The sequence below is a fragment of the Neophocaena asiaeorientalis genome, unplaced genomic scaffold (genome assembly GCF_003031525.2).
Source record: "Neophocaena asiaeorientalis asiaeorientalis breed wild unplaced genomic scaffold, Neophocaena_asiaeorientalis_V1.1 scaffold348, whole genome shotgun sequence".
In the NCBI taxonomy this organism is placed as follows: Eukaryota; Metazoa; Chordata; class Mammalia; order Artiodactyla; family Phocoenidae; genus Neophocaena; species Neophocaena asiaeorientalis.
In genome coordinates this window covers 3,334,783-3,359,111 of record NW_020172672.1, presented here as the reverse complement: position 1 = coordinate 3,359,111, position 24,329 = coordinate 3,334,783, and the positions used below count along the sequence as shown (strand labels likewise).

General features: G+C 41.8%; 1 protein-coding gene across 10 annotated transcripts in view; it reads right to left on the bottom strand.

Moving 5' to 3' along the window:
- Positions 1-24,329, bottom strand: part of SIPA1L1 (signal induced proliferation associated 1 like 1) — a 361,579-nt gene that overhangs the window by 25,284 nt on the left and 311,966 nt on the right. For 9 of the 10 annotated variants that reach the window (XM_024739668.1, XM_024739674.1, XM_024739672.1 and 6 more), the window contains 5 exons: positions 22,044-22,168; positions 19,093-19,211; positions 15,642-16,084; positions 1,309-1,542; positions 289-454 (listed from right to left, as the gene is read on the bottom strand). In XM_024739668.1, the coding sequence (XP_024595436.1) occupies positions 289-454; positions 1,309-1,542; positions 15,642-16,084; positions 19,093-19,211; positions 22,044-22,168 (1,087 nt within the window). Of the gene's footprint in view, positions 1-288; positions 455-1,308; positions 1,543-15,641; positions 16,085-19,092; positions 19,212-19,649; positions 19,713-22,043; positions 22,169-24,329 lie in introns of all 10 variants that reach the window. The other variant, XM_024739676.1, reaches the window with a different exon arrangement.

Sequence of the window (24,329 nt, the reverse complement as noted above, 5' to 3'; positions counted from 1 at the left end):
CATCCGAGTAATAATGTCAAGAAAGTGTAGCCTGTGCACCGTAAGTAGGATACACTGGAAGAAAAAAAGCCATGGGGGTAGGGACAGGTTAATATAAACACGACTCAAGAGATGTGGCTGCAGGGACAGAGCATCTGGAAAACATGTGGACCAATTACTGGGACAGTCAGGTGATGGCGGGAAGTGGGGTTTGATGAAGAGGAGCCTGGAACCACCACTTCCTGGAGGGTGCAAGTGCCCCGTTCGGTCTCTCTCTAACTGCTATTTACCCCAAGTTCTACCCTGTACCTTAAAGTTCTTCTGGGATTCAGGAGTTGGGCTTTCCAGATTGATGAGTTTCTTGAGATCCTCCTCAATGGTGGACTTGGAGGTTGGCTTTGGGGATGCCCGGAGGTCCCTGGTTGAGGCACGCAGCCTGGTGTGGGCTATTTCATTGCCATCACTCTGATGACGCCTTGAAAGAAGGGGAAGAGAGGGTAGAAGTTAAGTCGACAAGGTTGACTCAAGGGCACGATGGGCTCTGAAAGAAGTAAGTCAATGGAGAGCTATTAAAGGAGAGAAAAGGAGAATCACTTCTGTTCAATTACATTAGAATCTACTCAGATAAATGCTTGTTAGAGAAACAAGACCAATTTGAAATACAAAATAAAAAGCCTGAAGAATAAATCACTCTTTCATAGGAAACTATTAACTACATTAAGCCAAAATTAGCAACAGACTTATTAATAAAAGCCCACAGGGTATGAAGCCCAAATGCAATCCTGGTACAAACAAAAACAAAGTCATTGACTGAATCATTTACTTTTTTTGTCAAAAAGTTCTTTATGTTCAGAGGTGGTCACTTACTTTCTAACAGTCCCTCTGGTGCCTCCTGGCCCATTTAGGAATTGCATGGGAAGGCTGTGATTAATAGCATCAAAGGGACAAGTGTGGTCTTAGCACCAGAGGGACGATTATTCTGAAGTTTGTTCTTCAGACATACTCTTTCCTAGGAGACTTAAGATTCTCAAATCTGAATGTTTTGCAATCTATCTTATTTAAGGAATGTGTCAGAGAAACAATTTAAGACAAGTTTCACTGAGGAAAAAAAAAAAAAATCTCCCTACCAAACCACCCTCTTCCTAGCCCCTAGCCCGGCCTCCTCTCTTGTAGGAAATTGCCCCAAGCTTTTCTGTTCTCTGTCATGTTAAAAGCAAAATACCCAGCAAGAGGGCTTCCCTGGTGGCACAGTGGTTGTCAAAAAAAAAAAAAAAAAAAAACACAAAACAAACAAAAAAAACCCAGCAAGAGAAGCAAAAGTATCCTTACTTTCTTGTGTCCATAAATCCCACAGAGTTTATGGTTCCTTCGGGTTTCTTCCATCCAATTAGGTACTTGCTAGTAGCGCCCTGGCGAGGGTAGAAAGTCCTAGGACCGGAGGAGGAGGAAGATGAGAAGGAAGGAACGAGCTGCGAGGAGGTGGCAGGATGCAGTTCTTCTTTTGGTGAACTTCTGGCACTGGTGAAGACAACTGGGCTGGCAGAGTGTCGGGAGCTCAGGGTACTGAGGAGAAACAGGACAGAGACAAAACGGCGCGTGTGTGTGTGTGCATCCCGGGGTCAGTATGTCAGCTATAAAAGCGTTGTCCAGGACAGGGGTTATGGCCAGGTTAAAGAACAATGAATATTTCATAAAATATTAATGGGGGTGGCTGGCCTTCCTTGCTTTCTCGCTTTAATTTAAATGTCTGCTGTCAAAGTGAAAGATGGTGACTGGGGCTTATTCTGCACTTTAAGTTGAAAAGTAAAAATAGTTAAGACAGTCAGGGACACTTTGAAGTATGCTAGCACCGCTGAAGTTTGTGACGGTGAAGTCTAGAAGAGGCAGGTCGTAGCGGGGAGCCGGCAGTAAAAGGTCTGGAGGTATCAAGGGCTCTCTGTCCTCCCTTCCTCAGAACTAAGGGTCATGGTGACATTCCCCAGGCCCGAGCTGAAGAGGGGAGACAAGACTGGATCAGCCATAGAGCTCTCTACACACTCACGTCCAAGACCAAAGGGGCGCCTTGAGGTCTCCTTCCCCATGGCATCTATTGACTCTCTACAAAGCTGTTTATCAGATTAACCTGGACCATTACCTTACAACATACACAAAAGTTAACTCATAATGGATTAAAGACTTGAACGTAAGACCTGAAACCGTAAAACTCTTAGCTGGAAGAAAACATAGGCAAGTAAGCTCCTTGACAGTGATTTTTTGGATTTGACACCAAAAGCAAAGGCAACAAAAGCAAAAATAAACAAGAGGGACTACATCAAACCAAAAAGCTTCTGTGTAGCAAAGGAAACCATCAACAAAATAAAAAGGCAACTTACTTGCAGCGGACACAGGTTCGAGCCCTGGTCCGGGAAGATCCCACATGCCGCGGAGCGACTGGGCCCGTGAGCCACAACTACTGAGCCTGCGCGTCTGGAGCCTGTGCTCCACAGCAAGAGAGGCCACGACAGTGAGAGGCCCGCGCACCGCGATGAAGAGTGGCCCTGCTTGCCACACTAGAGAAGGCCCTTGCACAGAAATGACGACCCAACACAGCCAAAAATAAATAAATAAATAAATAAATTTATATTAAAAAAAAAAAAAGGCAACTTACTGAACAGGAGAAAATATGTGCAAATCATGTATCTGATAAGGGGTTAATATCCAAAATATATAAAGAACTCATACAACTTAGTAACAAAAAAAGCAAACAATCCGAATAAAAAAATTGGGGAGAAAATTTGAATAGACATTTTCCCAAAGAAGACATACAGATGGCCAACAGGTACATGAAAAGATGCTCAACATCACTCAACATCAAGGAAATGCAAATCTAAACTATAATGAGACCTCACACCTGTTAGAATAGCTATTATCAAAGAGATAAGAAATAACAAGTGTGAACAAAAATGTGGAAAAAAGGGAACCCTCGTGCACTGTTGGTAGGAATGTAAATTGGTGCAGCCACTATGGGAAACAGTGTGGAGGTTCCTCAAAAAATTAGAAAACCAAACTCCTAGATACAGAGTAGTTGTCAAAGGTGGAGGCTGGAGGGTGGGTGAAATGGCTAAAGAGGGTTCAAAAGGTACAAACTTCTAGTTATAAGATAAATAAGTCCTGGGGATGTAATATTAGGCATAGTGATTAAAAATAAAAAACTGTTCATCACCAATGTATTTTAAACTTTGGTTAGAAATTACAAAACTCAAGTCCTGTAGGACTCAAGGAGGAGACTACTCTTTGTACCTTTAAAACCCAGGCAGAATTTTAAATAAACTAGAGATGAGAGTTTAAGCTAACAACAAACCTAGAGGGCCTTTAACTGCAGGATTTCCATACTTCCTTCCCAGTGATCTCACGCGACCTACGGTCACACCACTTGAGCCCTGCTGAGTTTTCCAGCTTAGGCTGAGACCCAAGACAGGTCACTCCAGGGGACTCTGTTACTGAAGGTTTAGTTAACAGGATGTGGTCTCAAAGCATGCCTCACTAGCACTTCCATTGGTCAAAATCTAATGGTCCTGCTCTGAATAAAGTATGGACTTTAGTTCATAAGAATGTATCAACATTGATTCCTTAGCTATGACAAATGTATTATAGTGACATAAGATGATGAGAACAGGAAAAAATGGGTAAAGGGTACATGGGAACTCTCTGTACTATCTTTGCAACTTTTCTGGAAATCAAAAACTATTCTAAAATGGAAAAGTTCATTATAAAAAAATAAGCAAAAAACCAAAACAAAATACAACAAAAAATAAAACCCTAATGGTCTAGAGATTTTATATGTGTGTGTGCATACATACATGTACAATATATACACACACACACGTACATACATATATACACACACACATATACACACATCTGAAAATGAATCTTGAACTCCACCTCAAACCTTACATAAAAATCAATTCCAGATGGGCTGTATATTTAAATGTAGATCTAAAGATTCTGGAGTGTAACATGGAAGAACATCTTTATGATAGAGGCAGAGATTTCTTTAATAGGATCGTAAAGGAAATGATTGAACCCCATTAAAATTAAGAACCATTCAGCAAAAGACAAAGAGAATATATGTAAAACATATATACAACAAGGGGCTCCTCTCCATACATAACTAACTTCTACAAATTAACAAGACAGACAACCCAACAGAAAAATGGGCAAAGATCTGGAAAGGAAGTTCACAAAAGAGGATACCTAAAAACCATTAAACACTGGTGCTCAACATTACCAGTTATCAAGAAAATGCAAATTAAAGCCACAAAGAGGGACCACTATACGCCTACCAGAACAGCTAAAATTAAAAAGACAATATCAAGTGCTAGAAAGGATGGGAAGCAACTCATCCACTGCAGGTGGGTACTTGTTACAACCACTTTGGCAAACTGGTTCACAGTCTCTGCTAAAGTTGAATATGTGTAAATCCTATGCAAGCAATTTCACTCCTAGGTATATACTGAAAAGAAGTGCATATATACACGTACCAAAGGACATGTACAAGAACCTGTGTTATCTCCAAACTGGAAATACTCCAATGCTCATCAACAGTAGAGTGGATAAGCAAATTGTGGTATGTTCTCACAATGGAAAAATAATACAGCAATGAAAATAAACGAATGCTACTTACTTGCAACACACGGATGAATCTCCCCAACATAATGTCGACTTAAGGACACCAGACACAGAGTAATACATATGGGATGATTCCACTTACACAAAGCCCCCAAATAGGCAAAATGAGTGTATGGCTTAGGATTCAGGATTGTGTTCACTTGGGGAGGAGGGGGAGGTGACTGGGTGGGCGGGCATGTAGGAGGAATGGTGTCTGGATGCTGGTCAAGCTCCAGTTCTTGATCTGGGTAGCGATGACATGGGAAGTTCACTTTGAGAAAACCCAACCCAATGTATATTTATGACCTGTGCCTTTTTTTGTACTCATGTTATACTTTAATGAAAACACACCCACAAAAACAAAGCAAAAATAGATGACCTGAAAGAAGGCCATGTCAGTCCCTGAGGCTTTGCAAAGACTGGAGAGAGGGGGACAGAGTGTCGGGGGAGGAACAGGACACAGGGCAAAGGTGATCTCGAGGGTTTTCCACACTAACTGGGTCTTAACACTTCAGATTAAATATAACCATCTCCTTTATTTCTGTAACTAAGAAGGAGGAACCAGGTTCAAATTTCATAGAAAATATAACTTAAAAAATGACTAGCCATACCCTAATAATCCCTCTAACAATTTTACCCCAAAGATTTTTCTATCTAGGGAGAAGGGGAAAGAAAAGACCCCCTCACAAAACCTCAAAGGGCAACATAACTTTAAAAGCAATGCTATCTCATTTAGTTTTCACCCCTTGATAACAGAAATCCCATTTGTTTGCTTTGAAAATTAAGGGAATGGGACTTCCCTGGCGGTCCAGTGGTTAAGACTCCCCGCTTCCACTACAGGGTACGTGCGGGTGCAATGCCTGGTTGGGGAACTAGGATCCCACCTGCCGCGGGGCGACGCCAGAAAAATCAATAAATAAAATTAAGGGAATGCAAAACTCTTCCATTAGTGTAGTAAATTATTGATAAATCAATAAGAACAAAATAATAGTAGGTCTCTGTTACGGAAAAGAGACTAAAAGTGGAAAGGTGAACCAAAAAGAAAAAAGCAGGGAGAGACACATAAAGATAGAGGCAGACAAGCCCACAGACAGTAACACCAGACACCCAGGTTAACGCCAAATGCATTATCAGCACAGGGAGCATCAACCCAGAGAAGCTTCTGAAATACCAAGAGTGCAGCCTTTGGGATACTTTAAAGGCATATGACAGGTTTGCAGCTATTTGTTACTTAGCGACAAGACCTAATCTTTAGTTTGCAGATCTTTTTCACCCAGCTATACCTGCCTCATACACATTTGTAGCCCAGATGTGGAGATGTCTCAAGCCTCAACCCTGGTTAGTGTCTGAAGCAGGTGCCAATTAAGTGAAAAACAGCGAATTAGGGTCTCATGTACTCACCTCTCATCTTGGATAATCACGTGCTTGCTTCACCTGCCTTGACTGGTACCCACAAGTGAGTAACGTGTGTTTGAATGACTCAAGCCATTCGTCCTCATCAGCATGTTAAGATACAGACTGTAGTGCTTCAACCCAGAGATTGATTCGGGAGCTTGGGTGGGATGGGGTACATGAGAGTTTGCACTTCTAACTTGTTCCCAGGTGATGCTGTGGCCCTGACTCAGACCCTAAAAACCACTGTACCAGAGGTACATTTGACTGTTCATAGTTTACATTTCTCATCGATAAGTATCTTGATGTGATAACATCGGTATTCAAAACCCTGGGGCTTTCAAAGACTAAATGTTTGGTCAAAAGAGAAATAATTAACCATGAGAAAACACAGTCTGTTAATTTACAAATCTTTCCTCCATGTTTTAGGAAACAGCTATGCTGCTTTTAGTCATAATGTATGTACTGCATAAAAGGGAGCGTTATGGAAAAGGCTTAGAAACATCAAAGGCAAGAGTAAAGTATACAGCATATACAGTTTCTGGAGCTCTTTCCTTCCTATGTAAATTCAATTACTACCATTATTTCCCTGAGAGGCATTTAATAGGTTTTGTACTCGATGATAAAACTCTGAAGGCAGAGATATCTTTGTATATTTAACAATGCCAGAATACAGTAGATTCTCAGTAAGATACTTACTGCACAGAGGGATTCTCTTTGGTATTTACAAAGCACACTATATATTTAATTTCTTTATCTTGTTTATCATCTGTCTCCCCCAGTTTAAATGTAAGCTCCATGAGGGCTGAAATTTTTGACTGTTTTGTTCACTACTCTATTCTCCCTGCTTAGAATAGTCCCTGGACATTGCAGGCATGCAATATTTGATGAAGGAAACTGTCAAATAAATGACAAATTAGCCATCTGTTTTAAATGCAAGGGAGAGCTGTGCACAAAGATAGCGTATTTTACTCATACTCTATTTAAAACTGGATGTCGCTTTCTTTTTACTGCAAGAAATAATTAAATCTACAGAGTATGCTTCTGTTTACAAGTGTATTCTTAAAAGGATAAATGCTTAATTATCCATAGACCCCAATTATTGGTTTTATCTGTGACCACAGACCCTGATTATTGGTTTTATCTGTGAACAGGGCAGCTGACACTAGCTCCCAGGTGTGAAATGCCAGCACACTTTTGTTCACTAATGGTTATAATCAAGGACAGCCCTACTTAACAACTGATGAGATTTGGGAACCAAGGTAAAAGCAAAAACACATGACTAATCCATTGGTGGTTCTTCCTTCTTTACTGTGTATCGATTGTCACAGGAGGATTACCTGGGAGCTTTAAAAATACACATCCCTAGGCCCTAATTCCAGAGATTTTAATTTGACAGAGTTGGGGTGGTGCCTGAGTTGTGTATGTTGTCAAAAATCTCCCCCAAGTGTGCACATCCATTGAGAACTGCTCGAATCTAGGTGAATTATCGTATTGTTATGACTTCATCAAAATCCAGCTTCACACAGTCAAGATCAAGAAGGGGACGGCATCAGAGCAGTGTTTCTGCAGCCATGAACTCTGGTCACCTGCAAGTGTTGATGTAAATAATGATTCCTTGGCTCACGTCCCATCTCCTAGAGCCCCAGAAATGTGTATTTTAACAAACCCCCAAAGGACTCTCACGTTCCCTAGAGCTTAAGAACTACTGCATTAACCCCTCAACTCTTCTCACTCCACAATGGGTTGTCTCCTCCTTCCTCTGTGGCCCCCTCCCCCGGCCCAGCGCTGTGTGTGTGTGTGTGTGTGGGTGTGTGTGTGCGTGCGTGTGTGTGTGTGCGTGCGTGTGTGTGCATGTGTGTGCGTGTGTGTGTTGGGGAGTGCAGGAGGGTGGGGCTCCTTGAGGCTGACCCACCTGCTGGCCTTGAACTACTTGGAAGGACCTGCACACACACACTTCCCCAAATAATCTGAGTGGCTTTAATTACAAAACAACTGAAATGAAGTTGTCAGCTTCATACTTTCAAAGGGGAACTGTGTGGCTGAGCTGTTTCATTATCCTGGAGATTTCATGTTAATTCAATAGGCTGCAATTTAGCTGTACACATGGCAAATTAAATCTCTCCCCAGGAACTGTGTAAGAAGCCAATAATACAGAACAAAAAGAGACGAGCAATAGATATGTTAGGAAATGACAAGTGCAGTAGCTGCTACTTTTCTATCTGTAGAAAAAAGTGAGTTTAGCTGTGAGTATGGCTAAACTGGAAGCACTAAGAATTTAATCAGGGTGTTCCCGGATTCCACACGAAGAGACACTAGCTCTCTTTCTTACATGAAGTATAGGGCATTTCCCCTTTCCTAAAAATGGACCAACCTTTGATTCCTTTGGTCATTCCAGGACATGAATTAAAAAAAATTTTTTTTTCATCGAAGTAGAGTTGATTTACAATGTTGTGTTAGTTTCAAGTGTACAGCAAAGTGATTCCGTTTTTTTTATATATATATATATATCCCTTTTCAGATTCTTTTCCATTACAGGTTATTACAAGATATTGAATATAGTTCCCTGTGCTATACAGTAGGTCCTTCTTGTTTATCTAGTTTATATATAGTAGTGTGTATCTGTTAATCCCAAACTCCTAATTTATCCCTCCCTACCCTTTCCCCTTTGGTAACCGTAAAATTGTTTTCTTTGTCTGTGAGTCTCTTCCTGTTTTGTAAATAAGTTCACTTGTATCATTTTACAAGATTCCACATATAAGTGATATCATATGGTATTTGTCTTTGTCTGACCTACTTCACTTAGTATGATAATCTCTAGGTCCATCCATGTTGCTGCATTCTTTTTTATGGCTGAGTAATATCCAATTGTGTAATATACATCTTCTCTATCCATTCCTCTGTCAATGGACACTTAGGATGCTTCACGTCTTGGCTATGGTAAACAGTGCTGCTCTGAACACTAGGGTTTACAGGACATGAATTATGAAAAGGAAGAGAGGGCACACACATATGCATGATTCGTCATATAAACAGAGGAGAAGAGGCAACAGGGCATCTGAGAATTTGGGACAGTCTGAATCTATCCAAACTTCTCATCCTGACCTGTTGCTCAAATGAAACCATGAACCAAATGTGCTGCAACCTGGTTACTTACATTCCCAGCTGTGGTAAAACTTTATAGGAGACGATACTAGATGACTAGTTTCCAAAAAGGACGCCAATCACGGCGGGGGCCACTTTGCAGAGGAGGAGCTACACCTGCTTGCCGACCTTGCAAAGGGATGAACCCCACAGGACAGGGCAGCCTGCATGTTAAGAGTCAAAGCCCCAAGTGGTGAAGCTATAAGGGCCTGGGAAACTGTTCTGCAATTTCTTCATCATCAATGAGGCTATTGCCCCCTACCGAAGACATCTGCCAGCCACTCTCCGTGTCACCGAGAGCTGCTGAAGGAAACACCTGGAGTCACCACTATTCAGGCAAGACACAGAGGGACGGATTTTAGACCGGCTGGGATGGTATTTTCAGGAGGGGGAGAGCAGCAATTAGTCACTTGTCAAATGACTGTGGCAAAATCTGCCCAAAGGCTGAATGCTGGCCTGATACCAAGGGGAGGGGAGCTGATGGGTTTCCTGTGATTACGTGCACAGATAACAAATAAGCCTTCGGGGTGACAGATAATGCGAAGGATAATGATTAAGGACGACTCCTCCCACTGTGCTCAGCACTAGCCAGTTATGTCCAGTACTGGCTCTACAATTTAGGAGAGCTTCAGAAGATACTAATTCCAAAGGACTGGGGGAAAAAGAAGTGAGGCGGGAATGATGAAGCTGGCAAAGGGGATATCCAAGCGACTGCAGTAAAGAAGACTGTTCATCTATAAGAGGGAGATATTTAATAAATACAAGGGCACACGAATGCATAAAGCATAGGGGAATGAGTGGCTAGGCCTAGCCAGCAGAAGAGACCTCAGGGGTCACGGTGGACCTCAAGCTGAACAAGTCTGCAATGCTGAGTTAGTTAACAGGGAGCTAACAAGATAACTACGAATATTATCATTCTATTAGGCATAGCTGAGAAAAGTGTCACGTCCAGATGTGGCATCTAAAAAGGATAAAGAAAACAAAGCAGGAAACTCGAGAAGCAAAGTTTCTTGGGAGATACATGTTTGTCGAAGGAAAAATAGCTAGATAACTACACTGAGTGATGGAGTGCTTATAAAAGGAAATGACAGAAAAAGGACAGTTACAGTTTGCAATACCTTTGATAACATTTTTTTAAATTCTCAACAAACATATAAAAACAACCATTTAGTAAGGAGACTAGGTATTATTAAGTTACAGATAAGGGACAAGCTCGGAGAGATGGCGGGACTGGCCAGAGGCCACATGACTGGTCCACAACAGAACTGAGACTTGAACCTGGATTTCAGGATCCAAATCTATTCTCCCTACATTTCTCTCTCAACTTGCCTGGAGGTGAAGGGCTGTCACCACATATATATATATATATATGTATATGTATATATAGTTAAATTATTTTAACATCACCACTTGTTGGTACCTACAAATTTCATAATCTTACACTTCAAAAATCTTCTTCAGTCTTTAGAAAAGACTCAGCTCAGAAAAACTATTCTCTCTCTTAATCACAGATTTAAGCTGTGGCTAGAGGAATTTCAGATAGGTAGATACAGGACAAAATTTTGAAGAGGGAGGGGACTTAAGTACTGAGATTACTCAGAAAGATTATGGAATCTCTCTCTTCTTGAGATTATTCTTTCTTTTCTTTCAGCAATTGGATAAATTCTCACCCTAGTAGTATAGTAGGATGGTTTAAATATGGCAAAGAATAGAGACTCTGTCCTTGCAGAATTCCTGTTGGTCTTCGATTTAATGGCATTTGGAGAATTTGGGCTTTCTATATGGACTGGATGAATGCTTCAGTTGCTTCACAGAACCAAGTAATGAGAAACTTTTTGTCAGTGACCTCTGCATCAAGAAATCTGACATCTGGGGCTTGACAGAGCTCTCATTTTCTCAATGTTGAAATTTCAACCATAGTCGTTGTATTTATTCATTCTTTAAGTTGAACATCACCGAAGTTCTGGCTAAAATCATCACCCACTTTCATAAGCCGGAAGAAATGGAAATGGGGCAAGAGAGCTTAGGCCAGATCACCTGGAGTCCTGATGTGTAAAAGCAAAATAAAATAGAACCCTGAATGTTCACGCTGTCCGGGACCATAAAGCAAAAGTTACCAATGAAAACAATTCATAAACATATGACAAGTGGAGCCAACCACATGTTGGAGAGAAGTCCTGGGGAACTGTAGAGGCTTCACTTTAAAGTCTTAGTCCATAAAACAGAGAAAAGTAACAGTCTCACCCTAAGAAAAAAATGTAGAAGAGAGGTAATTAATCATTAGTGATTTTAAAAGACCCCAGGCAGAAGAGATTTTAGAGGAAAACATTACAGATAAAGACAACAGAATAATTTCTAAACAAAGAAGCAAGGCCTATTTTTCACCCAGGGTGCCAAAGAGGGTAGAGAACAAAATTTAAACTCACAAGCTCTAACACACACACACACACACAGACACACACACACAGAGGCACTCATACATAGTCAGTACACTAGAGTAGCCTGAGGCATTCCTTACTGTTCCATGTAAACTGAATATAAGAAGTCCTTCTTCACCCCTACTCTCAAGAAACCTACAGCTTTTCTGGCATGAATAGTTAACTATTAGTCAACCAGAAAGAGCACATTCATGACACTGAACTGTACTAGCATCTGTGGGCAGGCATTTTTCCTGGCCTTTAATCATCCCCTCTAGTGAATGTCAGACACTGACCAACTTATATGCAGATATTGATTGACATTTGTAGATAAGCTGTTATAAAGTCTCTCCCTGTTATATTCTGCAGATTAAGAAATCTTATATAGAAGTGACAACTAAAAACTCATGCCATACAAGGACTTTAGGTACACTCTTATACATACACTTGTATATAAAAGCACTAGAGCTCTGTGCAAATATTGACAGGTCTATACAGTAAGCTTTGAAATGTAGTGGTAGTTTTCCAGAGCAGTCAGGAGTTAAGGATTTAGGCTATTTTCAAACTGGTGTATTAGTAGGGACCTTGAGTCATCAGGCAAAAAGTAGGAACAGAAAGGAAGAAATTATTCCTATTTGTTCATCAAAATGTACTGAACACCTATAATGCTGGTGTATTGAGCACCTACCTGTTACGCGCGCCGCGGTGCACGCTACACACAGGTGCTTAGGATGAACACGTTGGATGAGAAGTCCTTTTGTACTGGAGGGTAGTAAAAATGTGTATGTGATCACATAAGTGGGTACTAACTGGCACCAGAGCTCTGACGGGGCCTACAGGAGGCAAGACGAAGCGGCAGAACGGCTGGTGGCGAGTGGGTGCTTTAGTCGACATCTGAACAGGTCAGGTCAGGATGCTACAGACAAGATGTGTATGTGCAAGCCTGAGGTGGGTTGTTTGCTTTTCATTTTTTAATTTTTTGGCAGCACTGTGTGGCATGCGGGACCTCAGTTCCCCAACCAGGGGTGCAACCCACGCCCCATGCAGTGGAAGTGTGGAATCTTAACCACTGGACCACCAGGGAATTCCCTTTAGCTTTATAACATGGGATCTTGAATCTAGTTCTGCCATTAGCAATGGCCCCTGGTCAGCAGGACTAGAGTTCTGTAAGCTAAGGAAGTCTTTGGTCACCACACAAATGGACACATGGCCTACGTCCGAGGCCAGAACTCTAAGACAAAAATGAACCCAGCTGGGAACAGTATACTAAAATTGGAACTATCTTCACCTCTCCTATGTTCACCACAGATCATTTTTTTGAGTGGTTTAACACCTGAAAGTGAAACAGCCATTACAAACAAAAAAAAAATTTTTTTTTAAAATCTCTCCCTAAATTCCCAAGCTTCATAGAAAATACATTCTAGGAAATAACACTTTAGAGCAATCAATAGCCTTTTTAATTGTAGAAAGCTTTCAATGTGTATGGTTCCTCTTAATGACTTCCGAATATAACAACCCTATGTAACTACCAACCTACATTAAGCAATTCTCATGGGGGGGGCCACAAAAAAACCTGCACAATCATCAAGAGGGAGGCTGGAGGAGGGAGGAGGGAGGAGGAACACAGCCCAGGCAGAAATACGCAGTGGAACTTAATCACTGTAATTTAGACTTTGTCACCAAGTCCCAGGTACAAGCTCTTTTATGCACTGTCAAGAGATCTCCACATTAATTGCTGTTCCTGTCTTCCGAGGACACAAACGCTCTAATTTGCAGTGATTTTAGTTTCTCTAGCAATGTGCATTTGGTGGCTAAGTCCTCCTTTCCTCCAGAAAAGGAAGTCTGCTAAAGCTCTGATTATCCAGCTCACTCTGCCAAGATCAACAGATTGAAGTCACAAAGCATCCCCGTTACCAGAGTCACGAATGAATGTGACAAAACCTATCAGTGGGTGGGAAGCCTGGCCATCCTCCCTGAAAGGCCACATTCTTCCTTAGCAACTTTGATTTTCAACAGAAGAGTTATTTCTAAATGATGATTTAAATGATTTCTGCATGGTCAGTTGGAAGCAGAAAATGTGGATAATCCTTTAAGACCTTCAGGCAGCCTCAGTCAGCATATCCAGATAATGCAAGCCCAGGTGCTGACTTTTCAGAGGGTACTTTGTACATCCCCTGGGATTTGGCAGATTTGTGAGATGGCACAGCCCACGCTTTGTGCTTTGGTTTCAGAGGCCCAGCTCTTTTCAACTTTACTCCGTGGTGACGCCATTTGAGACAAGACTTCTACGACTGACTTTCTTCTGCCATCAAATGAAACCAGAGACACATCCCCAGATGGAGAATCATTTCGAAAAAGACATTCTCCTTTCAAAATGAAGAACGGAAAACCAAATCTAGGAGTCAAGGTAAACCTGAAAACCACAGAGGAACTACTGTTCTGGGTCAATGCACAGGCCATACTTAATGAGATGGTGGGTGTGCCAGAAACAGCAAGCCAGTGGCTCAACTCTGTGTCAAGTGATTCCACGTCTATATAATATTATTATGGTATTTGACGCCTGGCTTTCTGTCTTCCAAACACTTCCTTAATCCACTTGAACCAAACATTCTATTTTCTGAATTATGGAAAGGTAACTGGATGCATGGTACCCAAGAATCCTGAGAGGACTTTCCCAGTTGCCTTTCTGCTTGGAGGCCATGCGGTTTCCAGACCTGTGGCCATCACTTTTTTTTTTAACATCTTTATTGGAGTATAATTGCTTTACAATGATGTGTTAGTTTCTGCTTTATAACAAAGTGAATACATATACATATACATATGTTTTCATATCTCTTCCCTCTTGCGTCTCCCTCCCTCCCACCCCTCTAGGTGGTCACAAAGCACAGAGCTGATCTCCCTGTGCTATGCGGCTGCTTCCCACTAGCTATCTATTTTTACGTTTGGTAGTGTATTACTGCAATGTGGTAGTGGTAAACAGAGATAAAACTCCGGAAACACAACGGGAAGCTTGCGAATCTTATCAGTAACAACACAGACAATGGGAGAAGTGAATATTTAACTTATCAAGTTAAAACCAAATTAAGTCAGGGATGTCCTCTCTCATTAAGATTATCTGGGGTTTACTGACAGATTATGTGCCTGGATTCCCGTTTGGAAAGTAAAACAAAACTCAACTTCTCTGCTACTTTTCTTGAGGGCATGATAGTAAAAGAAGCCTGGAAGACAGCAAGGTTGGATGCTATCATACAAGCTGATCAACGACTGACAACAATAAAAGGTAAAAGGAGAAACCACCACAGAGATCAACAGGCCCCAAACGAGAGTGATGGAATGTTTCCTCCCTAAAAGAAAGGATCTTATACTTTGGATTGTAGGCTCAAATCCAAAAGAGGAAATGAAAAATAGTATTGACTTTGCCTATCACCGCGATCTCCAAGGATACAGGGGAATGTGTACTTTTCTCTTCTGAAAGGTAGACGGGCTGTGTCTAATTTTAGCTACACTTTCCTGTTGGACAGCCCCCCCAACACGTGACTGTCAGGAGCCAATTACTGAAAACAAACTGCGAACACTGGGTAAGCGATGTTCTCTGATAGAGAGGCAGTGTGAAAGATGCGTTCAGCATCATAAATGATGCCGTGATAGTCTTGGAAAAGACCCCTCCCTTTTAAAAATATGGTTTTCTTTTAATGTCTTCCAAAGACTGTCCCATTCTATATTCTCTATCACTAGCTGGAAGCCACATGACAAAATTCTTCTCTCATGCTGGTATGCAGCTAGGAATGTTTTTATAAAATCAGATACAGCTATGAAGAACAAATCTGCAAACCTTTCCCACAGTTTAAAATAATGCACTAGGATGGCAGGAATAAAGGATTTGGGTGGTAAATAAAAGGCATTAAATATATAAAAATAACTGTCACTGTGCAAAAAAAACAAACCAAAATAAAAAAACCCCTTTCTTTATACACTCTTGAGCAAAGGGAAGTGGGATGAGGCCGGAAAATGGCCGCAGGGAGGCCAGGAGTGGGAGGGGCAGCAGGGAGGGGCAGTTACCTGGTGTGGGAGGCAGCGTCATTGATACTGAACGTGCTGTTCTCCCTGGTCAGAGGGTTTGAGCCGGCCTGGCTCTTGGCATGGATGTCCAAGCTCAGGGAGGACTCGGTTTTCCGGTCCATGCCGTGGCTCTCTGAATCTAAAGTCCGATCTGCCATGGAGATGACTTCACTGGAACTGTGCCACAGGGGGGCCACTTTCTCCTTGCCCGGCCCCGAGCGTGGTGACGACGTGGCCGCCCCCAGGGAGGCCGTGCTGCCGTGGCTAGGGCCGTAGGAAGTGGTGTCAATGCCGCTGTCTGCGGAGGTGCCTTGCAAGTAGTTGTAGCTGTTCAGCTCGGATTCGGTGCGGTCCCCGTCATACCACTTCTCGTCGCTGTGGGCGCTTGATGCGTTGCTGGAGAGGGTATTGCTGCTGGAGTGGCTTGAGTAGTGGCTCTCAGACTGCAAGGGAAGCAGGCTTTCCGTAACTACAGGCTTGGCTTCTTGAACAGCAGGGAAAAAATAACGGGGGAATGACCCTGTGAAATGTGTCTAAATAGGGGGTTCTCAAGACACAAAAACTCCTGTGAACACAAAAATAAGGCGGGAGGTATCTGGAAAAACCTACTCAGAAGATTCCATGGCGGACAGTGCTGGAAACTTAGTTTTTAGAATCCATTTTTCATTATTTGGCTTATGCTAAAGCATTGATAGTATTGAGAGAATTTTAATCAGAAAAAAACCCACCTAAACTGTCATTAAAGTCTTTAATATCTTAATCTTAAAACAGAAAGTGATACTTCCAAAGGGCTTATAATTAGAAAGACCCTATTGATCATAGTAAATAGAAGGCAGAATATAAAACTTTCTCTTAAAGACATCTTTTCTTTCCCCATATAGCATCTATTTAGGAGACAGCTTTCTAAGGAGTGCTTAGAGGTAAACTTACGCAGAGGTGCCAAGAGAATTCAATGGGGTAAAGTAATCTTTTTAACAAACGGTGTTAGGGGAACTAGATATCCACATGCAAAACAGAATGAAGCTGGGTCTTTACCACATAGAAAAGAAAACTCAAAAAGTCAAAGACCTAAGTGTAAGGGCTAAAACTATAAAACTCTTAGAGGAAAACATAGGTATACATCTTCATGACCTTGGAGTATGCAATGGTTTCTTAGATATGACACCAAAAGCGCAAAAATGATAAGAAAAAAAATAGATAAACTGGACTTCATCAAAATTAAAAACCTCTGTTTCAAATAACCCAATAAAAAAATGGGCAAGGGATCTGAATAGTCATTTCTCCAAAGAAGATATACAAATGGCCAACAAGCACATGAAAGGATGCTCAATACCATTAGTCATTAGGGAAATGCAAATCAAAACCACAATGAAATAACACTTCACACACACTAGGATGGCTCTAATAAGAAAAGCAGACAATAAAGATGGTGGGCATTGTTGGTATGAATGTAAAATGCGGCAGTTGCTGTGGAAAAACCGTTGCAATCCTACTCAAGAGAAATGAAAACCCATGTTTACACAAAAACTTCTACATGAATTTTATAGCAGCATTATTCATAATAGCCAGAAAGTAGAAACAATCCACATGTCCATCAGCTGATCAATGGATTAAAAAAATGTGGTACATCCACACAATTATTCAGCCATAAAAAGACATGAAGTACTAATACATGCTACAACATGGATGAACCCTGAAAACAGGCTATGTGAAAAAAGTCAGACACAAAAGGCCACATATTGTATGATTCCATTCATATATGATGAAATGTCAAATAGGCACATCTATAGAGACAGAAAGTAGATTCGCAGCTGTCGAGGGCTTGGAGGGGATGGAAGAGGTGGGGTGACTCCCTAAGGATACAGGTTTCTTCCTGGGGTGATGAAAATGCTGTGGAGTTAGATCGTGGTGCTGGTTGCAAAACTCTGTGACCGTACTAAACACCACTAAACGGTACACTTTAAATGTGGGAAGGTTATGATATGTGAATATGTGGTATATGAGTCATCTCTCAATTTAAAAAATGTGGGCAGAACCCCTGTTGCACAGTGGCTCAGTTGCTTAGAAAGAACATTTTATGGCTAACCAAAGAAATACAATTTCAAAAGATACCTGAGTAAAATAGTATTTAAGTGAGAGGGGGGTCAGAAGTTCAGATACTTGGTGGAGATGGAGAGAAAAGACTTGTGTGTGTGTCTTTACCAGCTGCGGGGAGAGGGCCACAGGAGGACCATCTTGTCTCACTTCCAAGTGAAAGATCTCCTCCCCTTGAAAAAGGATCAATCCCAGTTATTTTACTGATGCTACTCTAGTTTTTCTCAATAACAACTTCTGCATTATAAGGCCATCATTTATTTTTCCTATTTCCTCTTTAGCGCTGGACCTGGGCTGTAGAATTTGCTAGTCCCGGCCACGCATGGCTACTGGGCATTTTCAACGTGACTCGTCTGCATTCGGATGTGCTGAGTGTGTGAAGTACAGGACAGATGTATATGGAGATAAAACTCGAACCACATCTGGAATTTGAAGTGTTCTAGCCAAATTTTAAAAAGAAGAAACAGGTGAAATTAACTTTAACGATGTATTTTATCTAACCCAACCTTTCCAAAGTATTACTTGACCATGTATTCCATATAAAAATTGTTAATGAAGGAGGGGAAATTGACAGGTGGCCTAGGGTAATCTAGCACTTACAAGTGGAACTGTGACAGCGTCACATTTCATCAGTAACTCTCTCTCCCACAGCCTAGCACGCTCATGAACGTGTTGTGCTCTCTTTAAGCTTCAATATTCATTTCACTGAAGCAAAACTGAGCCCTCTCATTAAAGTTCTGAGTATCTTATAAATTAGTGAATATGAAATACAGTATCTCCTCATCCTATAGAATGACATAAATATAAGTACACATTCCAGTGAAGAGACAGACCAAGGAAGTCAACTGAATTTAAAGAGGGAGGAAACGATAGCCTCTTCTTCCCAATCCTACCTGTAAGTGATAAGGAACTGCTTATAACTATGGTAATGGGACAAAAATGTATGTAGCCCTGGAAGATAAGAGAAGCAGTAGGGGGGCTTGTCAGGAAGCTGTCTGTCACCTTGACTGGTGCTCCAGCCATACATACTTCATGCTGGCAACTGTGTAAGCAAATAAAATCTATATCTAGCACATTCTATTCCAGACATCAGGACTGTTTGTGATTGGATCACACGGCCTTCTATCCAAATCTGCAGGTGCATACCAATGAGGAATTTCAATTTATCTCAAAGCAAGCTTAAGGCCATTGGCAGTAGAAATTCCGGGGCTGTGGCAGCCAACGTCCACCTTCTACTAGGACGACTTCCTCTCTGACATTGGGGAAGAAAGAGAGAGCAGACCGGTACCATTTTCACCTTGCAAGAAAGGTACATGGCTAGGGATCTATCATTTTTATTATTTTACAGTGAACTTACGTGCCCTTGTTTGTTTGGAGACAAATGAACCACCGGATCCTGACGCATTAATCTCCCACCGGGGCTCTCTCGGAAAGCTGGCAGTACCTTTGATACTGCTGGGAGGTGGCACGTTGGCTCTGGAATACAGAACAGGACATTCTGGTGCAGGCACTAAACGGATACTGGCACAGGTTGACAAACGAAGACGGCTTGCCATTGCACCTCTCAGTTCACTGGCCAGCAAACTCGGAATTTCAGCAAGAAGCTTGTTGAAAGTTTACACAATAGACAGCATGTCAAAAACTAAGTGGCTGATGGATAAAGCTTGCAGCTGGTGACAGTGTGTCACATCATACACATTAGCATAGCCAAGTACCACCAAACCAGAGGCCATGAACAATGCGGCAAAGTTAGGAATCAGCTTTCGGTTTGGGGGGGAAAGTCTCAAATATATGGATTAAATTTATGAAATTCATTCATTGCAAAGTGTGGCTAACCTCGCTTGGTCTACATTACCTAGACAGGCATGGATGCAATCACGTGTTACTTACCATGACACTTTGGAAATATTTTACCTGTATATTCATGCTGCTCGAGGACAAAAGAATTGAAATCCTGAGGTCCTCTATAACTGTAAGCTAAGCACAACAGAAAAGACACACAGCAACTAGTTTACTTAAAACAATTGCTTCCTTTTGGACTCCACTGGCATTCAGGATGGGGTTCAAAAGGTGAAAGGTAAGTGATTTAGCCTCTTTCACACACCTAAGAGCTCACGGCAACACTTCTGCATTTCTGCAACACCACTCCTAACACGTACAGGACTGGGCAATATACTCTTTGACTCTCAACCGTATCCAAAAGCAGAGGCAGAAAAACAAACTGCACTGAGGTAAGTGAGCCAATTAAGCAAGCTAAGCTCCACATCCCCCCTGGGCATCAGTTTATCACACACTGATGGACAGAGACAGGTGGGGTCTGGCTAACAAGTAAGAATCTGCTTGACATTTTCAACCAGTGACCTGAAGGTCATTAGAAAATTGTGTTCTTACAAATTGAGTGTAGGAAGGTCAGCCCCTTATACACTCAATACAGTGTATTGAGGAATGAGAACATAACAATTACTTGTCTTCATTCCTTCCTAGCATGGCTTATACCAGCAAAGCCCCAGATTCCTTCTGAAGTGCCAGGCAGAAAGGGCTGGGTTATCCTTCTGGAATGCTGGAATATCAAAAGTTATAAAAATTTATTTGAACATTTTCTTTGAAGCCTTAGATTCTGGATGGAGAAAGGCCTTGGTTAAAAAAAAAAAAGGCTTCTGTGGCAGGCTCTAGGGGTATCTTATTTTTTTAAAAAAGGTGTACCTCACCAAAAGGATAAATGAATGTATTAAAAAGGTTCACTGATATTCATTTCAGATTCATCTGTGCAACGTGGATGCCACTAAGCTAAAGTTGATGTAAGGAAAAAAAGACTAGAGAAAGGCTTATGTGAAAGAATGAAGACGGGTCTAGGACAAACCTTGTAATGACCCTTTCAAGTCCCAAGATACTGCTTCATTCCCTACATGACTTCACATGAGTGGGAAGAGGGACCCTGAACAACGCACATAGGCTCGAGGGCAGCTTTGTTCAAAGCCTGCAACTAGGAGCCCGAAAAAGCTGCCAAAATCATATGGAAGAAGGGATCCTGTTCAGAAGGTGTTACCCTCTCAACAGTATCAAAACACACGGGATTTGAAACATTCTGTCAAGAGCAGAACAGTGGATCAGAATATGCTCAGGTTTTCGGTGGCGGGGTGGGAGTTGGGATGAGAGTAGGGAATGACAGACGGCTTCAGTAACGAGGCACATCTCACTGAGGTGATGGAACAAAGCCTATCTTCAGAACCTAAGAATTTCGTTTCTCTTCCTCAACTCCTGTCTTAGCTGAATGCATCTCCACTCCCCTCCTTGTTCTTGGGTTGTTTTCTCTGTTGACCCCCCATTGAGCAGCTGGGAGCCCCAACCTGGCTCCAACCTCTGCACTGAGGATGCCCTTCCCAGGCATGGAACATGGGCACAGTCGTTAAAACAGAACAAAACGATGCATTTGCAGAGAAGATAAAATGATGCGGGTCTTTGCCTTACACGCAGATCTTTTTTCAGCCCTGAAATTTACTTCTTTTTATGGTACTCTGATGGGAAAGCTACTAGAGATAAGATAAAGGGAAAAAACCCTAACAGTCCAGATTCAAGTCCCTGATGTATCAATTGTGTTGCTACTTAATCCCTGGTGCTACTGTGTTGAAACTTAATCTTGCTCATGGCAAAATTTTATTGTATCAACTAGTGTTTTGGTATCTTGTAGAACTGCTTAGAGAGAGAGCGGGAAGGGCTATGTGCCAGAAACCCAAAGGAAGGCTCAATCATGCAAATCTTTCCCTTCCAGCTGTTTTATCCTAAGACATTTCCTTAGCTGACAGCTTAATAGCAGAGCCAGGGGAAAAAGCATATAAAGGGAGGAAAGACATTCTCACCAAGCTACAGAAGTGACTAAAGAACAATTATATTTCTTTCCTGCTCTGCACATAGTTTAAAAAAATTTTTTAAACTCAACATTAAGAATACCAACTAATCTCCCAGGGCGCTTATACTGGGCAAAAACAAACAAATAAACAAACAAACAAGGGGGGAGGGAGATACTTAGGACACATGTGGCTTGGTACTCTGGCATTTTAACCTTGGTGCTGAAAATAATTCCTATATCCTTTCTGTCTTTAAAGTCGGGGCTACTTAGAATTCCTTGACTTTTCTCTCAGGTCTTAACTGCTGCTTTCACTTATACATAAGCTAACTGAGACTTAATGCTTATTCCCATTTATGACCCAGGGCTGTATTATAGAACAGAATGCCCTGATGACATCCAAAGGTAACCAATGTCACCTTAGTATAAAAGCAACTTGCTTTTTGTAGGAATTAGTTACTTACCCATCTGGTCGGCAATGCTATCCTCACTTCTTTGCCAGCTGGGTGTGGATTTCCCGCTGCCACCAATGTCTGACTGGGTGTTCTGCCTGTCGATGGAGGCTGGGGATCTGCGGCTTATTCCAAACCTGTGGTGATTTCCCCAAAGGCAAAGATAACATCAGGGACCTTACCCATAAGGGAAGGTAGTCCTGGGAGTAATGAACTAAACTCTAACGACAGGTACTACTAGTTTTGCTTACATTTCTGTACTTGCGTACTCATCCTCGTGCATGTGTACGTGGATGCTGGAACTGTGGATGCTATGGTCAGTATACACCCCTCTGTTCAGAAAGGTATGTATGCTAAGCATGTAAACTGTGAACAAGGGCAGGGCCCATTAGGACCGAGCCAACCTAAGAGACATGCAGTAAGAAACCAAAAATCTTCTGGCCCTTGAATAGTTAAGCTCAGACTGTCATTCGCACCCAAAAGAAAAATGTCACCATCCTAGTGTTCCGTTTGTGTCGTCCAATTGGCACATTCCAGGGGTTTCTCTTAACTCGGTTATCTGCTAAATCACTAAGGCACTCATTCTTGGAACAAGTATTTTCTGAGCACTTACTCTAAGGTCTGAAAAACAAAGATCGCTATCATTTACATTACATAGGGACCACTTCCAAAATGTATAAAAGTTTTTGTTTGTTTGTTTTGTTTTTCTGGCGGTATGTGGGCCTCTCACTGCTGTGGCCTCTCCCGCTGTGGAGCACAGGCTCCGGACGCGCAGGCTCAGCGGCCCTGGCTCACGGGCCCAGCCGCTCCGCAGCACGTGGGATCTTCTCAGACCGGGGCACGAACCCGTGTCCCCTGCCTCGGCAGGTGGACTCTCAACCACTGCGCCACCAGGGAAGCCCCAAAATGTATAAATTTTAAATCGCCTTTAGGAAGGCAATTTGGAAATAGGTAAACTGGCATATATAAATTTTAAATCGCCTTTAGGAAGGCAATTTGGAAATAGGTAAACTGGCATATATAAAGGCAAATGTCTATTCCTGGAAAGAATGTTTAGCTATTTAATGAGCCCATTTTAATTTTCCCTGTGTAGACTAATAATATAACATAGGCTTAACTGAAGCATATGCCTTGATTAGTAACATCAGCAAAGCAAATACTGACTGAGCCCAGGAAAAAGGGCCAGAGTATAGAATTCAAAGATTCATGTGGAAATTTACAAATCTGAGTGTGGTTACTAATGAACGTATGAGTAATCTACACAATAAAACGCAAAAGGGCCTGAATTAACTGATGCATGTGACAGGTGTCTTCTTTGCTACAAATTGATAAATGTGTGGGCAGAACCACCAAGGGGTGCACTGGAAAGAGCAGGAGATTAGGAGGAGGAAGGCTGGGAGCCAAGTTCAGCTTCTCCACCCAGAGTCGCAGCAACTCTTATATGGATCCAGGGAGAAACATCTATATAAAAGCATTTGGAAAGCAGGGAAACTACAAAATATTTTAGTAAAACTCCTACTACAACATCTCCCTCATTACTTTTGGCACAAATCACTATCATTTACAAACTTGACTTCTACGTCTCACTAAACAGAGTTACCTCCATTATTAAAAACAAACAAAAACCTTGATTTATGAAAACTTCAGTGAAAGGGCCCATTGAAAACAAAGGATTCACTAATTATGATCTCTGCCACTTCCTCCCTAGGTGGGGTCCTTGTTTAGGTTAGGAGAATGAATATCCTCAAACGGGTCCTATGATCCTATTCTATTTAGTTATCCTATTTAGTTAAATATCTATTTATTAAATAGATTAATTAAATAATTTAATAGATTTACTAAATCTATTTATTAAATATCCTATTTAGTTATGTGCACTAACTAAATTAAGACTTTTCAAAAAGCCACAGAAGGCTTCCCTGGTGGCGCAGTGGTTGAGAGTCCACCTGCCGATGCAGGGCACACGGGTTCATGCCCCGGTCCGGGAAGATCCCAAATGCTGCGGAGCGGCTGGGCCCGTGAGCCATGGCCGCTGAGCCTGCGCGTCCGGAGCCTGTGCTCCGCAACGGGAGATGCCACAACAGTGAGAGGCGCGCGTACCGCAAAAAAAAAAAAAAACCACCAAAGACAAAGTAAGAAGTGGATTCAAAAAAAAAAAAAAAAAGCCACAGAGATCAAAGTAAGAAGTGGATCGGAATCTTGCTTTTACTTTTTGGTAGCAGCGGAAACCAAAGACAACTTTTTAAACTTCTGAATTTAAAGTCAAATGCTTTTTTGGCTGCCTGCTTTTAAAGAAAT